Source organism: Hydra viridissima, unplaced genomic scaffold, assembly GCF_058129835.1.
Source record: "Hydra viridissima isolate aposymbiotic clone 2 unplaced genomic scaffold, HvirCarnegie_v1 scaffold_13, whole genome shotgun sequence".
Taxonomy (NCBI): domain Eukaryota; kingdom Metazoa; phylum Cnidaria; class Hydrozoa; order Anthoathecata; family Hydridae; genus Hydra; species Hydra viridissima.
This window is the reverse complement of record NW_028324312.1, coordinates 9,295,705-9,312,519: the sequence shown is the minus strand read 5'-3', so window position 1 is coordinate 9,312,519 and position 16,815 is coordinate 9,295,705. Positions and strand designations below refer to the sequence as shown.

Genomic DNA, 16,815 nt, shown 5'->3' with positions numbered 1-16,815 from the left:
CATGAAAAAGGCTAAACAATTTCAGAATGTGGTGCATGAGCCCCTCTTGGATTTTTCTGACAATGCACTTGTTCTTGACATCATACCACCAATGGAGCTACATCTCCTTCTCGGTGTAGTGAACCATCTGTTCAAGGCACTAAAGGACTCCTGGCCTGAGGCTGAAGAATGGCCTAAAGCTCTTCATATCAAAGAACAGCCTTTTCACGGAGGGCAGTTTGCTGGGAATGAATGCCGCAAACTCCTCAAAAATGTTGACCTTCTTCAAAGACAAGCAGAGAATTGTTCAGCTTTTCATGTTTTTCCATTCATCAACACTTTGAGAAAGTTTGATGCAGTTGTGAATGCCTGCTTTGGAAATCATCTGGATTCAAACTACTCAAAGAAAATTGACCAATTTCAACTGGCTTTCCTCTCCTTGCCAAAAGTAAGTGTGACTCCAAAAGTCCACACTGTCTCCTTTCATGTCAAGGATTTCATTGATCGTCACAAAAAGTCTCTTGGACCATTCAGCGAACAGACAACAGAAGCCCTTCATCACAGTTTCCGAACCCACTGGGAGAGATACAAAAGGCCTCTGGGTCATCCAGACTATCCAGAAAAGTTGCTGAGTTGCATAGTAGATTTCAACAGCAAGCGTCTTTAATGCAAAGTTATCAAGAAAACATCGTCTCTTTGTTTCAGTTTATTTATGTTTTAGTTTTTCAAAAAAGCTTGACTAACTAACATTAAAGCTGCCCCCAACTCAATTTTTTAAAGAGTACATTGTTTTCTCACATTGTTTTCTCACATTATTTCTTTGTTATGTGTTCATAGAATAAAAAGAATAAAAGCAATCTACAGTGGACAATTGTTAAATCATTTTAAAAAAAATCAAAATTAAACTTGCTAAACAATCATTTTACTTTTGATTTTGAAGTTTTTTAAACATTTTAGTGACTTACCCATGCATCAGGGATCTGTTATGTAGTGTAGATCAATGTTTAGTGAATAAAAAATGTGTTTTCTTTTGATTGCAAAAAAATATTTTTTGTCGCAATTTCTTACATTTTAAAACTAAAATTTCTCGCTCGGACGGTCATGAAGGATTTCATTTTTTTCATTTTTCTAATCAGGAACATATGTAGATACTTCGCTCCAAAGGGTTTTTTCGGGAAGCTTCGGAGTAAATATTTCCCATTTTGGACAAGTGTGGTATCTAAACAAATTGCAGTATCATGAACAATAAATCCGAAAGCATTGTAGCAAGCATCCTGGAACTTAATGTGTACAGTTCCAATATCTTTGGTATATATTTTTTCCAAAACAATAGACACAGGTTTGTTTATATTGAAAAAATTCTAATAGAATTTCACAAATACATCCTTGTAGCTTAGGAACTTTCACTATTTTAAATGGCTGATTTTTACATTTCCTGTTACATTAGTAATAAATCTTATAATGTTATGAGTTAAAGGACTATTTAAATCATCCTCTATTGTTTTTACTTTATAAAATAAGCCACGCGAACAGATGAAATCTTTTTCTTCAATTTGGTCTTTACGAATAACATTCCAGTCTGCATTCTTTCGCAGAGAGTGTTTTCCTATTGCACGGACAAAGTTCAGAGAAGTGACACCAACATTTATGATTTTGGCAAGATAAATGTCATTTACATAATTTGTTACAGTGTCAGTTTCTGGATCAGGACCACCACATGGTACAAAAACACGAATAAAGAAGACTGAAAGTATTAGCAAGTAACGGGATAAGTAACGGCCTTTATTTACAAACATATTTTTTTTATCATCTATTTTAAGTGCATTAGCCGTTTGATTTGTACTATACCATGGCGTAATAATCCTTGTATTACTTCCTTCATGACATCGTAACAAAGATTGTTTACGAAATGTAGCCGCTGCACGTTCAACACTTACTATTTCAAAAAGGGGTGTGGAGTTTTGTGCATTTTTTACTTTCTTATTTTCTGCTGCAATGAAAAGATATCCATAAACCCCAGCAAAAAAAGAACTTTTGGATACCAATAATAAATATTTGTCTGTGGTTAGTTTTAACATAGCTGGATCGAAATATAGTAGCACCTTCACCTCAACTGTTTTTTTCAAGCTAATACAAGCATCCTTGAACATCGGTTACAGTTGATCCTGCAAGGGATAAATTTTAATAACAATTTTCTTAGCCATCTTTGCTTAACCCTTTCATGCACCAATTATTTTCCCATAACTAAAAAAAAATCCAAAATTTGTTTTTTTGAACTTTATTTATGCCAATATAACATTTAAAAAAAAAAAAAAAGAGGAAAAAATCATGTGATGATGTCATTTGAATTATTTTCCCATGGCTAAAAAAAATCCAAACTTTGTTTTTTTTGAACCTCATTTATGCCAATATGACATATAAAAAAAAAATTTAGGAAAAAATGATGTGAAGATGTCATTTGAATTTGTTGTTATAGAACATCACTGCCCGCCAATGGGTATTTTTAATAAACAAACAGTTTTGAGTTTTAGCAATCTTGATTCTTCACTACATTTGTTAAAACAGTAATGAAATTAAAATAACAAAACAGTCAAAGAGGGAGGTTAACAACAGTCAAAGAGGGATGCTGACAAATAACAAAAAATAACTGGTAGTGGGTTAAAACATGAAAATCTAACTTCTTTATTTTAAAAGACACAGGCTTATCTACCATTTCATACATTTAATAAAAGTAAAACCATTTCCACACTGCCTACAACGACTTAGTTTGTGTAATGTACATGATTAAGAAATTTATATGCTGAAGTCATTTTATTATTGATACTTTCATCATCAGAACTTTCATCTACACTAAACTCTGATTCTGAGCAAGTAAAATCACTGTACATGCACAAATCCTTTTCTATATTTGCATTCTCGAGATCACTATTATTATTATCACTATCCACATCACTATCGTCAAAATCTATGACAAAAGCTTCTTCAGAAACTAACTTTATAACTTTTTGTGTGTGTTTAGAAGAATAAAAAATTTTAAAATAAATTTAAAAATAAATAAGTGGCATCAAATTATACACACTTAGAAACAAATATATATAATATATATTATTTTATAAAGGAAAGTTGAAAAGGGCTGTAGAAAAAGTCTACTTTACTATTTCAGAGTACCACTGACATTTTGTAGATGATTTTTTATGGGTGATGTCGGTACTAGAAGCAGACAGCGAATACTACTAATTTAAAGGATTTATAATTCTGATCTTGTCGTGAAAAAAATATTTTATGTTAGTTTAGCATAGTACTGTTCATACTACTCATATTTTTGTTTATTTCTACCTTTTTGATTTAATAAACAAAACTAATTTGTTTGTTGTGGAACAACACTGCGCTCCAACGGTATAAAATCCCGTCCATTATTATTATTGTTTTATGCGATAAGATTTTTTAATTAAAATATTTTTTTTTATCATTTAATTGTTAAAATAAGTTTAAAGATTAAAATATTGTTATTATTATTATCATTTATAATATCATCATTCTTATTCCTATTTTTTAGTAAATATAATATTACTGTGAATGTGATTATATATGTTACTTTTGGTTATATTGAGTACAATGCTATATTATTTACTGTGTGTGCTTAGCACATGTTTATATACACACATAAATATTAGGGGTGTTCAAAAAAAAAAATTTCGAAAACGCGAATACACAACAAGCTAAATTTGGGGCAAATGTAAAAAAAATACGATTACAAAAAAAAAAGGTCAAAAATATTGAGATTTACCTTGTGCTCAAGCGTCAAAACCCCCCTAAAAACGCCCCAAATAGTACCCTCGTAGCAAGGCTTTGAGCACAAAGTAAATCTTAATATTTTTAATTTTTTTTTTTTTAATGTGCTCATAATAATCTATACTTTTTTTAAAATTGATGTGTATCCGTGATTTTTCTTAAAAGTTCTTTAAATTTAAAACGATTTTATGCAAAAAAAACGAAAGTATGAGCATTTAACAAAAAAGAATGCGCAATAATTCGTACTTATTTGTTTATATTCACATCGTTTGGTTTTTTAATTATTAATGTTCTTTTGTTATTTGATTTGTGTACTTTGTTTGCATTTTTCTTTTGTTCTCACTTAATAAACAATTTTATTACCTGTCTAAAACTTGTAAAAAGAAAAAACTGACAATTGGGTCATTCCATGCCAAGTGGTGCAAATTTTAATGAGGTCCCTCATGGACCATCTCAGATTTTATTGAAATTTTTTGATTTTGTACATATATATGTTAAAAGCATGTTTTGAAAATTTTAGATCAATATCTAATATGGTTCTTGAGAAAACGCTATTTAAGTAGTGGGCTATTTTGCATAAAATTTCACTCTACAAGAAAAAAGGGTTTTTTCATCATTTTTAACAGCCAATAACTTTTGAACAAGTTAGTTTTATACTTCAATTATTATAAGATAGCAAGTGTGCTGTGGATACTTTGAAAAAAGAAAAAAATATTATTTCTGGCATCTTAACTTTTTCCATAATGACGGGCTAAAGTTGATTTTTTTGTTTTAAGGATAAGTTTTTTTGTGATTTTAAAGACCTTAATCTTAAAAACTAGTTACAAAGTTAATACAAATCAAATTGCCTGCTGATCTACATGTGGTGGATAAACATTTTTAAAAAAATCAGTTGATTAAAGAGCTGCATTCAAAAGTTATAGGTCTCCAAAATGAGTCAGATCGAGATTTTCGTAAAACTGATCTGTGATGCAAAGCATCTGTTACCTAAGATGGCGCTTTTTTTTTTATAAAATTTTTTATACGCATCAATTAAAGACTGTTAACTAATAAAAACCAAAAAAATTAATGGGCGCTTATTTATAACCCCCAAAAGGTAGTCTCTAAAAGTCAGGTAAATTTTCCATAAAAAATTATTACTTTTTAAAAGTTTAGTTATTGTTTCATTTAATTCTTTATTACTTGTATGTCAATCTAAAAAGTACTAATAAAACCAAATAAATTGTCGTATTTTAGAACTAATTAATAATAAGTAATATGCCTGAGCTTTCTACTTGCTGTATTGGTAAAGCATTAAATGAACAGTGCTATCTATCTAATAAAAGTAAACGCTACCAAGAACTGTCTAAACTAAACCAAGAGCTTATTTCTTTGAGAAGCAAAATAAATCCCATAGATTTTATTTGTAGCTATCACGAGAAAGTTTACTTGTCGAGGTATGAGAATGAACATCGCAGGTATTGTTGTAATCCGTTGAACAAGCACGCAAAAAATGTGAAAAGTAAGTTTCAATATTTAATATCTTAACTTAATAAAAATACCTTAATAACACTAGATAAATAAAAAAAAATATATTTAATAATTATTTCCGTTATTTTTTAGATTCTCTTAGAGTTATCAGTCTTTCATATGCCAAAGATTTTGGTTTAATACCTGGTCAAAAAATTTGCACTAGTTGCAGAAACATTTTATTATTGAGAAAGTGAAACCAGCAATACCAAGTAACAAATTTGTTTTGAGCTTTTTTTAATTTTAAATATCTAGTTTAGGATATAAGATTATAGTTTATAATGTGAAATCTTATGACTGTAAGATTTCACATTGTACAAGAGCAAACTCAACCTGAATATTTTTGTTATTAACTTTAGTTGATCAACTGCCATCTGGATTAGATATTTTACAACACATAGCTTTTAATAAGTCGGCGCTTTCTAAAACATCAAAAAAGTCAATGATAATTGCATGCTCGGTAAAAAAATACGAGAGATGTGTTGAACTGCATTGTAGGTGTATTCTAAGCAAAATCAAGGGTCCCTGGCTTAAAGCTGGATTCCCTCTTCAATCAGATAATAACTTGATACAAAAGCTGAATAAGTTGAACAAAAAATATTTGAATTTGAAAAAAAACATGCACAGGAGGTCGCCTTTAGAATTAAAAAAGCAACAAGACTTTAGAAAGGATCTGGGAAAAATCTTTTGGGCAGGAATAGCTGACTTACAAAACTGGATAAAGAAAGACAAGAATAGATCAGACCAAGATAGGAAAGAGGACCTAGATTTTTTATAAGATCAAGAACACAACAGAAAGTTATTTCTAGGGCCTGAAGACAAAAAATATAGCGAGAAGGTATTATATATTATAATATAAATCCATATTATAAACCTTTTTTCTGAATTTAAAAACTCTCCTATCATTGCTCACTCTTCTCCAACTTTTCATTGGTTTTTATTTTGGGTACATTAATTTTCATTTTATAATGTATGCTGTTTAGATTTCGGAGAATACAAGAAAGAGAAATCCATCTATAAAAAATGCTGCTAAATCAGTAGAAATAAGTTCAGAGTTAGAATTTGGTACGGACACCAGCGAAGATTCATCCTCTGATTCCGATTTTGAACCAGGATATCGGCGTTCTATAGAGTCAAGTAGTCTTATAAAAGCTGAGATCCCAAAAGATATTATTTCTGGTAATGTTGCTCTAATTGCCACAATTACTGATGTTTCTCCTAACGTTTTGACAAAAGTTACTGCTGCAATCCTTGATAGTTCTGGGGTTGATCTTACAAATGTAAATTGCAGTAGGTCAACAGCATCTAGAAAGATGAAACAAACAGCTCATGAAATGGCAGTTATTGCTAAAGAAGATGTCGAACTTAGCATCCGAGCTTCTCCCTACCCATGCATTATACATTTTGACGGAAAGACACTTTTTGAAATTAATAATGGAAAAAAATTAAAGCATGATAGACTTGCTGTTCTGGCAACTATTGGTAATGACTCCCATCTTCTCGGAGTTACGCCATTACCCTCTTCATCTGGAGAAGATCAGTACAATGGTGTAATGAAAGTCCTAAAAGAGTACAATCTCGAATCAAAGATTGGATTACTTTGTTTTGATACCACATCAAGCAATACAGGAATACATAAAGGATCTTTAATAAGAATATCTACTGAGTTAAATAAGTATCTAATTCTTTTAGCTTGCAGACATCATGTTTCTGAGTTGAGAATCACACAATTTTGTGAGGCTATAACAAATGAAAAAACTACGGCCCCCGATAACCCTTTGTTTAAACATTTCAAAAACTTGTTTGAGCAGCCTAATTTTGAGTACAACCCATCTATGTTAGTAAAATTTGGTTGGGAAGAAATTAAAGGAACCGTTGTTGAAAAAGCTGCTACAGAATCTCTTGAGTATTGTAGATCTTACTTATTGAGAAATAATATTGTAAGGGAAGATAGAAAAGAACTTGCAGAGCTAGTGGTCAGCTATCTTTCTCCTTCTATCATTAAAATTCGAAAAACTGGAGCGGTTCATCATGCAAGATTTCTTGGCAAATCTATATATTATTTAAAAATGCAAATTCTTTCAACTCAAATTGATTTTGTTCAAAAAAATAGAGAACATATTAAGGTAATTACTGAATTTATAGCTTGTTTTTATGCAAAGTGGTACCTGCAATCAAATGATACAATCAAAGCTCCTTTTATGGATGTAACTGCTCTTCATCAAATGCATCAGTATAAAGCAGTATGTGCAGAACCATTTGCTGTTGATGCTGTGTTGAATTCTTTATTTAAACATACATGGTATCTTGACTCAACTCTGATTCCTTTAGCCTTGCTGGATGATGGTGTTGCACTCGAAGAAAAGAAAAAAATTGCTGCTGCAATATTATCATTTCCAAAACCTAAGTCATGTTACTTTAAAACTGAAAATAAGCAAAAAAAAGATATAGAAAAATGGTTGAAAATTGAACTTAACATTCATCAGCAAATTCCTAGCTCAGCTTCTTTGGTTGATGAGTTCTCCTGGTTAATGTTTGATATGATCGGAATAAAAGATCAGCGAATTGATGATTGGCTGACCTTGCCACCTCAGTATTGGCACACGCAATCAACATATAGATTATTTTTAAATTTTGCAAAAAGTATTGTTTGTGTAAACGATCACGCTGAAAGGGCAATTGGAATGATGCAACAATTTGTTCACCGCTACAAAGACGAGGAAGAAAAACAAAATAGGCTTATTGCTGTGGACAAAGTTCCCTCAATTTTTAAGGCATCAGGCAGTGAATCTTTATTAACCAAGAAACAAAATAACAAAGTTATAAGCAAGAAAAGAATCGCAAAGGGATTACTTAGCTTACGCTCCAAAATTCAGAAGATAGCTTGAACTTTAGTATTTACATAAAAAAAAAATTTTTTAAAGATACAAGTTGCACGTAATTTAAGTTTGTATTATTCAATCAGCCTTTAAAAAAATGTTTTTCTAAAAAGCTTAATACAAATAAAATGAAAACCAAACGATGTGAATATAAACAAATAAAATAAGTACGAATTATTGCGCATTCTTTTTTGTTAAATGCTCATATCTTCGTTTTTTTGCATAAAATCGTTTTAAATTTAAAGAACTTTTAAGAAAAATCACGGATACACATCAATTTAAAAAAAAAGTATAGATTATTATGAGCACATTAAAAAAAAAAAAAATTAAAAATATTAAGATTTACTTTGTGCTCAAAGCCTTGCTACGAGGGTACTATTTGGGGCGTTTTTAGGGGGGTTTTGACGCTTGAGCACAAGGTAAATCTCAATATTTTTGACTTTTTTTTTTTGTAATCGTATTTTTTTTACATTTGCCCCAAATTTAGCTTGTTGTGTATTCGCGTTTTCGAAATTTTTTTTTTTTGAACACCCCTAATATTTATGCGTGTATATATATCACTGTTCGATGCTTTTATGCTCCTTTCGTGTAGGTTTCGACTTCAGTTTTTTATCAAGTTCGTACACATTTAAGAACTTCCAGCACCCGTATCCAACATTATCCTTGATTTTTCACCATTTACTTTTCTAATCACTGTCGGGTGAATAGTTGTACTCGCATTAAGAATGGTTTCTTTTTTACTTTCCATTTTACCATCTAAATGAACGTGTGATGTTTCTTATTACACTTCCTGCATCCTTTGGTAATTACAAGTGATCTGATGAACATATTTGGCGTAATTTTTACTATGGTTGATTCAAAGGACTTAGTAAACACAGGAATAATTGATAGAATACCTCGTACTAAGGTCTTAGAAAATTCATTAATTATTCTCCTGTTGGAATAGAACACTTCCTAAATGATACTTTTTGTCAACACAAAGTTTTTGTAAACTTGACGATTTAACTGATATTAAAAGGAGTTCTCTATAGTAACCAAAGCTCTCAGCAGCATCAAGTTCAAATAATTGTAATGCCAATCCAAATAGTCTTTCTTTTTTCATTTTTGATGGCAAACTGATTGCACTGCAAATCACATCGTGTGTCAGTCTCAGTAGAATCTGTATCAGGATCATTAAGGGCCTGGTTTTAGTTTTGTCATAATTGCAGTTATTTTATTTGCATTCATCAAGATTGAATTTTCTTAGTAACAATAAAAATTTAATTTTTGTGAACTGTCTGAAAAAATTTGATTTGAACATAGTTTAAAAAAAAAAAAGTTACATTTTTGCTTTGGAAAAAAGATTATCCTTTATTCTTTAAAGTGCGCTTCTGACTTTTCTGCGCATTCTCTGCAATCAACTCTAAAATGTAAAGAAATTTCTTATTCGTTCAGTGTTAACGAGTCTTGGAGGAGCGTTGCTTCCAAAAACAAATATTTTAAACTGTAACTTTTCAATCTAAAGAATTTTCTACCATTGCTTAATCATCCAATATTGGTGTTTTGTACCCCCAAGCCAATCGTTTTATTTTATTTTATGGGCGTAACAGTGGTTAGGCAATTTAATACATGTTAATAACTTATGGGCAAGTTTCGACTTGGGTTTTGGTATAAAATCTAAGTTCTCAAGTCTGCATAAATTATCATAACTTGTCATAAATTATTCAACTCATTAAGGTTTCTATGCTTAAACCAAAATAGATTATTTCAACTCTAAAATACGTTTTTAAACCTGATGGGCCCCATATGCTCAAATTTTGTTAATCTTTGAATTTCGCAATTGTAATTCTTCTTCATTTCAGTAGGTAAATGATTCCGTCATCTTCTAAGGATTTTTTTTTCACATGTAACATCCATATTACTTATCTTGATTCTGTAAATGCTGAGATGATTGTCTTCATAGCGATGAAATTAAACAAGCAAGCTTTGGCTGATGAACCAATTAAAATTATAATAAATTAAGATAACAAAAAATTTAAATAATTCCGTACCAGGAAACCTGGGGTAAAAGTTAACTATCCATTCTTGAATATTAATTGTACAGAATTAAAAGAAACGAAAAGAGATGAATCCGAATTGGTTGAGAATGAACTCAAGCTTTCGAAATTCTCCTTCACATACAAAAAAAACTCTCCAAAAAAAAAAGAGGATCTCGATTGACTTACATTTAGAAGAAAATTTAATAAAAATTGTTTATAATTACTGTTATAACCATTTTATCTAATGAAATCAAGAAGTTTAAAAAAAGATAAAATATTCTCGGAGAAACCTCGGCATAAAAAAAAATGTCCTCTGCGAAGGTGAAACAGGCGTTCCTTTTACAAAAATTTCGTGTCATTGGGATTTTTATACTGGAAACCTATTGTAAACATCAACACGGCAGTAATGCATATCTTTAGGTTATCGAATCAGAGGGGAATAACATTAATTCAAAATATTGTAGTTACTAAACAGGTAGTTACCTATAATATATGCATAATCTATATACAGACACTGCTTTTAAAACGTCTTCTGTGTTTGTTTGCCTACTGTATGCTTGTTCTAGGATACATTGCATGTATGCAGAACATGCACGCAGAGGAGATTTTTTACTTAATATTTTTGGAAGTGAAGTAGTTGTTGCAAAATTAGTTTATAATGTGAAATATACGAACTGAAATTATAATGAGATAGTATAATATGTAAGTTTATTTGCTTCAGTTTAGTCAAGTTTATTTGCTTCAGTTTAGTCATGGTCTATTTAACAATTTAATACAAGTTAATTCCTACATGATTTCTTTTAACGACATTAGATTTGTGCGCAGAAAAGGCTACTATCACTGAGTCAAAAATTAAGTAAGTTTACAATTTTTGGTATTATAGCATTTAGATGTTCTATAGCTATTATTGCCTCACTTATGTTTAGAATAAAATCATATGATAATTAGATAATCTAAGAGTAATACTTTAATTTATCTATTTGGAAATTCTCTTTAAATTTCTATGTAAGTTTATTTTTTTTAATAGGATTTGTTGAAATTTCAATTAGCATTTTAGTTTTTGCAAACTAGCCAAATTCTTCCCTTACATATATGTCCTGGCTTTCATAATTTGTTTTATCCAGTTTGCAATTAGATTTCTGTCTGTCAAAACACTGATTAGTTTCCCTAAATTTAATCTAGTATGGTATAGAAAATGTTTTTGCCTATTAAAAAAAAATTCATGCTCAAAGAAATAAAAGTTAAATGTCTTTTGTAATTTTGTTTAAGTTTAATAAAGATTTCATGATCTTTGTAATTTGCACTATTTTGTTTATAAATTCAAAGTGTTGCTAAAACTAGTTCTAAACATCCCTCATGCGATTCAAATGCATTTAAATTGTGTTAATTGCTGGTACTTGCTTTTTTTAAATTATATCTTTTTTGTGTTTGAATCTTTTGATTATTTCATGTGCATATTTTTTAGATCAAGTCTCTTGCATTTATCGTAATGGTTATGCTGTTTTCACACTCCCCCTTCCTTCACGTCAAGAAGACTGTGAGTTTTCATTTCGACCTATCTCCCAAAGTGTGAAAGATCTTGTTTCTCATATTCAAGAAGAAGATAGAGGTGTTGATCGAGTTGTGGTATACTCAATGGATGGGAAACGGATTGCAAGTGCTACGCCTATTGACATGCTTATTCAGCAGAACTTCAAAATTAAAATTAATGATAAATCATTTGATGTTATTCCACCTAAACCAGGTAAGCTGGTTTTTTGTTGTTGTTCTTTTTCTGAAATAATATTTTTTCTTCCTAAAAGCTAGTGTCGTTACTTAGACTTGTACCAGCTATTTGATCTACCAACTATTTTTTAATTAAAATTGTTGTAATCAGTTGTTGTTCAAAACCAGTTTTTTCTGCAAAGGTGTGAAACTTGTCAGCACAAACTTCTTTAATGGTCTAATATTAACACATGAGAAAAAAGATTTTTTAGTAATATATTTTATATTAGAGTCAAGTTAACTCCCAGCTACTTAACTCTATTTCTCAAAGCAAGAGTTATATACTATATTATATCTGTGTGTATTAGGGTAGGATATTTTTCTTATGTCTTTAACTATATGGTACTAATAGCCATTTCTCTTTATTTTAACATTGAGTTTAATCATCCCTAAATGGCTCAAGTTAGATCCCTGACTATTAATATAACATCAGTTATTTGAAGAGAATAAACATAAGTATAGACACAGGTTGGATATTAAGTTTGAGATTGAATGAGAACAGAAGACAGAGATTATTTAATGATAAATTGAAAAGAAGAGGAATTGTTGGCTTTTTGATTTTTTGCAAATCTTTTTTGATTGGCACACAGGCATTAGTTCTCTGTGAGTAATTGCAGCCCTTATGAACATGCCTCTTGTCCCCATAGACATCCATAGAAGCTCTTGTAAGCTCTTTTGATGCATTCAATAGGATGACCATGGATAAGAAAGTTTGGTTTAATCATCGGATTGCCAAAAAACTGTATTATGTCTTCTTTAGTTGTTTTGTACAAACATTTCTTATCTGCAGACAATTAATTTAGCTCGAGGCAATATAATTCAGGGATTTTTTTTTTTTTTTTTTTAGAAAAAAAAGAGTTTTTGCTTTGTTAATCAGTTATCCAATTCTTCTTAAAAATCTATTTTTAGATGTATTTTTGTCATCCAAAGTTATCATTATTTCCCTGAGTAGCAACTTTTGGTATATAAAGTATAAATAATGTAGATTAGTTTGACTCCAAGTTTGTTTTCTAAATATTGAATAACTGTATACTTTTAACATAATATAATTTTGTACTCTTTAGTAAATTCAGCTATGCATACAATAAAAGTAAAGCTATTTAAAGGAATAAATGATAATAAAATCTGTATTAAGGTTGGTTGAACTCCACTAATTTCAACCAAATGGTTCTCAAGCTCTCAAGTTGAGCAATATGTTCAGCTGTGGTTGAATCTCCTTTTTCCTCTGGATTATCTAGAAAGTGAAGTAGATACTTTTCATCAGGCTCAGAAGAAATGCAATAATGATCTTCTAAGATCTACCTTTGTAATTTTAGACTTTAATTTTTTTTTACTTTTTTTTTTTTTTTTTCAGAAAATCACAAAACTAAATTGTATTGATGACCTAAGGGTTTTTCTGATAATATAGGTAAAAAAAAGTGATTTTAAATGAAACAGATCTCAAATTTTTTGTGTTTCTGCTATGGTATGAAGTAGAAGAAGTAAAATATGTCAAAAGTATTATAACGAACAAAAACTTGTTACTTTTATTTTTCCTTAGAAAATTGTTTGATCTTCTTGACAAAGAATTCTAAGAATTCTAAGAATTCTAAGAATATATTTTATTCATATTCTAATAATTTCATAAATCCCTCATAAGGAATTGTTACCTTATAATATGTTTGAAAACTTATTTGTTTCATTGACTTAGCAGTACTTAAACAGTATTAAATGTGCTTTAGCTTCAATAAAATCACCATATTTAAGAAAATATTTTCTACCTTATATATATAGCTATGAATGATCAATTCTGGATAGTGTCATACTGTTACTTTCACACATACACACACGTTATTGTTTCTATAATATGTATTTACCTTTTAACCTAACTCTAAATAGCTTTTAACTTAGTACGTTTTTATTAAAATTTGTTTTAATCATAATGAAGGTTTTTAAATGCAATTTTTTTAGAATTTAAAGTTAGTCAACTTATGTTTTAAAAATTAGTTTCACCTGAAATGATTGCTTGTAGTTTTTAAATTCAAAATCAGTTTTAATTGTAAAAAATTTTAATCGAAAGTTTTTTACTTGAAAATATCCCCAATAACTTTTTTCTTTTCTCTGTTTTAATATTCTGATTGTTTTTCCATACTTTTATTATAGAAAGCTTTCCAATCATTCCAACTGATAATTTATCAAATGTTAAGTCTTTGGTCAGCCAATTGTATAGTGACTTAAATATTCAAGACTATAAGGTTGATATTTTTCAGATGCAGTTTTCACTATTTAAGATGCTTTTGATCTGTATGTTGCTTGTTTGTTTAAAAGTGCATTAAATAGGTGTATCATTAAGTTCTTAAAGCAAATTAAAATATATTTTCTCACAATTTTGTTATAGAAAAATTTTTGAAAGCTTTTTTTTATTGTTGTTGCAGGAGCGACGTGAAAAGACGATTAATGAGTGCATAGAATCTCTTAAATTTGAGCTTGCCCCTCTTGAGGAAAAAAAAGCACTCATAGATGCAAAGGCTGCTAGAAAAACAGAACTACTCACTTGGTGTGGGTTAGGTAAGGTTTTATTTATCTTAATTGTAAATATAATTTACTAACTTGCCAGAGCTTGTATCTATATTGAAAAAATGAAAGTTAAAAATAAAAATAATTAATAAATAATTAATAATAAATAAGAAAAATTAATAATAGACATAGTAATGAAATAGTTTTTAAAGTATACGTGTTACAAGTCTAGCAAAACCATAATTAGAACCCAGTACTCTCTCAAATGGCTCAAAAGTATCATAGTGAATTTATTCATCTTTAACTATCAACTTTGTTATTTGCATCCTCTGAGATCCTACAGCTGGCAATTTTTCCAATATTCAGTTTTCAACTTGATCTTTTTCTCATCAGGTTATATGGCTCTACAGTTTGGGTTTCTCGCACGCTTGACTTGGTGGGAATACTCGTGGGACATCATGGAGCCTGTCACTTACTTTGTGACGTTCGGAAGTAGCATGATATTCTACGCGTATTTCGTGTTAACAAAACAGGTAAATTGCCTAACACATTTTTGCTGAACCTGTAGGTGTAAAAGATATGCGCGTCAGATTTAAACTCAGTTTTTTCCCTAGGTATGTTTTATCAACGCTAAATATTCATGTTTATAAATGAATGAAAAACTATAAAGACCCCAATAGACTATTTTTAGAATTTTTTTGAATTTTTTTTTCTCTCTTTTTCAGGAGTGCACTTACCCCGACGCTCGCAATCGTTCTCATTTGCTATCTTTTTACAGAGAATCCAAAAAGATAAATTTTGATACGCACGCGTATAACTTGAAGAAAAAACAAATTGATGAGTTAGAATATGAGCTCAAACTGTTGCAAACACCCCCTGTTTATGTAGATATTGCAAAACCGCTCGATAGTTAGCATGTGTCTGCCTTTTTTTTTTTTTTAAATGGTTTTAAAAGTTAAAAAGTTCGTCATTTTGAAGGCGTCACTATTAGGTTTTATCTTTTCTATTGGTAGATAAGTTTTTAGTTTTCTTCCTCAACAAACTTATTTTAATATCTTCGATATTATTCTATTTCAGCTTTTATTGCTCCCTAAGATTTTATGCTGATGTCGGTAATAATTTATGGGGATCTAATTTAATTTATTTTTACTTATTATTGAACTCTGTTCTAACTCAATATGATCAGATCATTTTTTAGCTAATGTTGAAACAAATTGAAATCTCGATTTTATTTTTAGGTCAACATGACCGTGTTTATATATTTAAGGAAATGAACCGTCTAAAAATTCGATTAAATTTGCTTTTGTTAACTAGTCGTCAATTGTTTTTTTTTTAATAATTTTAACGAGTTTTCATTAAATGAAATGAATGCTTAAAAAATTCTGCTTTACAATTGTTTCACTTGCTTCTATGCACTTTTATCTCCCTATATCAAGTTATTTTTTATCTCCTGAATCAATCAAAAGCCTATCAGCATCAGTGTTATAAATTATTCGAAATTATTTTCGTTGTAATTTTCGTAGCGAACTGAAAGTCACTACGTTGGTGCTGAAGCTTCTAAGTACATTTTAGGTTCTGTTTCTCCAGGGAATTTTTTGAAGTTTAAAGTTTTTGAATGATTTTTTAAAATGTTCATTTGCATTTTATTTAAAATCAACGTCTGTGAATAAATGAATATTGTTTTACTTTTAAACGTATTTCAACCAAAAAACTACTTTACTTGAACTCTCTGTCGGCAGAAACTCCTTTTTAGCTTATCATTTGCTATGAAGCTACCACCTCTAGATAACGAAATAATTTTCTTATTGTTTTGTTGTTTGTTTTTTTTTAAAAGAAAAAGGTTAATCAAAGTTTACTTCGTCACAATTTTTATTTGATTTAAAAAAAGTCGTTGGCAATCGTTTTTCTTGCGCTTATTTAAGTTAAAAATTTATGTCTAATTTGCTTTTCTCCGTTTTATCTATAGCTTTAAAACAAAAATTCTTCGATTTTACGCTGAAATTAAATGTGAAAAATTAAAAGTTTTTTTGTCTATTTTATGTGAAGTTAAAGCATTTGAAATAAACAGGATACTGGACTCCAATTAAAATTAAAAAAAAAGTTAAAAACATTAAAAACAAGTTAACAAACAAAATTTGCGACAAAGAGACAATGACTCGAGGGAATATGGACATTCATCATGAATGTTAAGTGTTAAAAAAGCAGCATTTTAAAAGTTGTAACGAAACATTTAAAGAACACAAGTTGATCGAACAACCGCATTAACACCAGACTAATAATTATCAATTGTACTCTGCAGAAACATGGTTGCCGGGGGTACGGAATGGATCGCAAAGCAGTCGAGTTGATTGTCACGGATACTCTAAATATCAATTTTG

The 16,815-nt window shown here is 29.8% G+C and overlaps 4 protein-coding genes across 4 annotated transcripts in view; all 4 read left to right on the top strand.

Moving 5' to 3' along the window:
- LOC149880352 (uncharacterized) overlaps positions 1–646 on the top strand; it is a 2,423-nt gene extending 1,777 nt beyond the window's left edge. The window contains exon 2 of the mRNA XM_090070035.1: positions 1–646. This exon is cut by the window's left edge and continues 748 nt beyond it. Coding sequence (XP_089926161.1) covers positions 1–646 — 646 coding nt within the window.
- A 4,362-nt stretch (positions 647–5,008) lies between these two features.
- Positions 5,009–5,477, top strand: LOC149880351 (ARL14 effector protein-like). Its single transcript, XM_090070034.1, has 2 exons — positions 5,009–5,272; positions 5,374–5,477. Exons 1-2 carry the CDS (start codon positions 5,029–5,031, stop codon positions 5,475–5,477), a joined length of 348 nt encoding a protein of 115 aa, XP_089926160.1. The 5' UTR covers positions 5,009–5,028.
- Positions 5,478–6,287: 810 nt separating this feature from the next.
- Positions 6,288–8,168, top strand: LOC149880350 (uncharacterized). Its single transcript, XM_090070033.1, has one exon. The coding sequence runs from the start codon at positions 6,594–6,596 to the stop codon at positions 8,166–8,168; it is 1,575 nt and encodes a 524-aa protein (XP_089926159.1). The 5' UTR covers positions 6,288–6,593.
- A 2,302-nt stretch (positions 8,169–10,470) lies between these two features.
- LOC145186914 (calcium uniporter protein, mitochondrial-like) lies at positions 10,471–16,122 on the top strand. The gene is made up of 7 exons (XM_090070547.1): positions 10,471–10,652; positions 10,991–11,033; positions 11,643–11,921; positions 14,084–14,175; positions 14,356–14,488; positions 14,831–14,970; positions 15,163–16,122. The coding sequence occupies exons 1-7, from the start codon at positions 10,584–10,586 to the stop codon at positions 15,349–15,351; spliced, it is 945 nt and encodes a 314-aa protein (XP_089926673.1). The 5' UTR covers positions 10,471–10,583; the 3' UTR covers positions 15,352–16,122.
- Positions 16,123–16,815: the final 693 nt, after the last annotated feature.

Coding starts and splice junctions, on each gene's coding strand:
- LOC145186914 (XM_090070547.1), top strand. CDS start 10,584: ATGCATATCTTTAGGTTATCGAATCAGAGGGGAATAACATTAATTCAA. Junction 14,176..14,355: donor TAAATATTCAAGACTATAAG/GTTGATATTTTT, acceptor TTGTTGTTGCAG/GAGCGACGTGAAAAGACGAT. Junction 14,971..15,162: donor ATTTCGTGTTAACAAAACAG/GTAAATTGCCTA, acceptor TCTCTTTTTCAG/GAGTGCACTTACCCCGACGC.
- LOC149880350 (XM_090070033.1), top strand. CDS start 6,594: ATGAAACAAACAGCTCATGAAATGGCAGTTATTGCTAAAGAAGATGTC.
- LOC149880351 (XM_090070034.1), top strand. CDS start 5,029: ATGCCTGAGCTTTCTACTTGCTGTATTGGTAAAGCATTAAATGAACAG. Junction 5,273..5,373: donor GCACGCAAAAAATGTGAAAA/GTAAGTTTCAAT, acceptor GTTATTTTTTAG/ATTCTCTTAGAGTTATCAGT.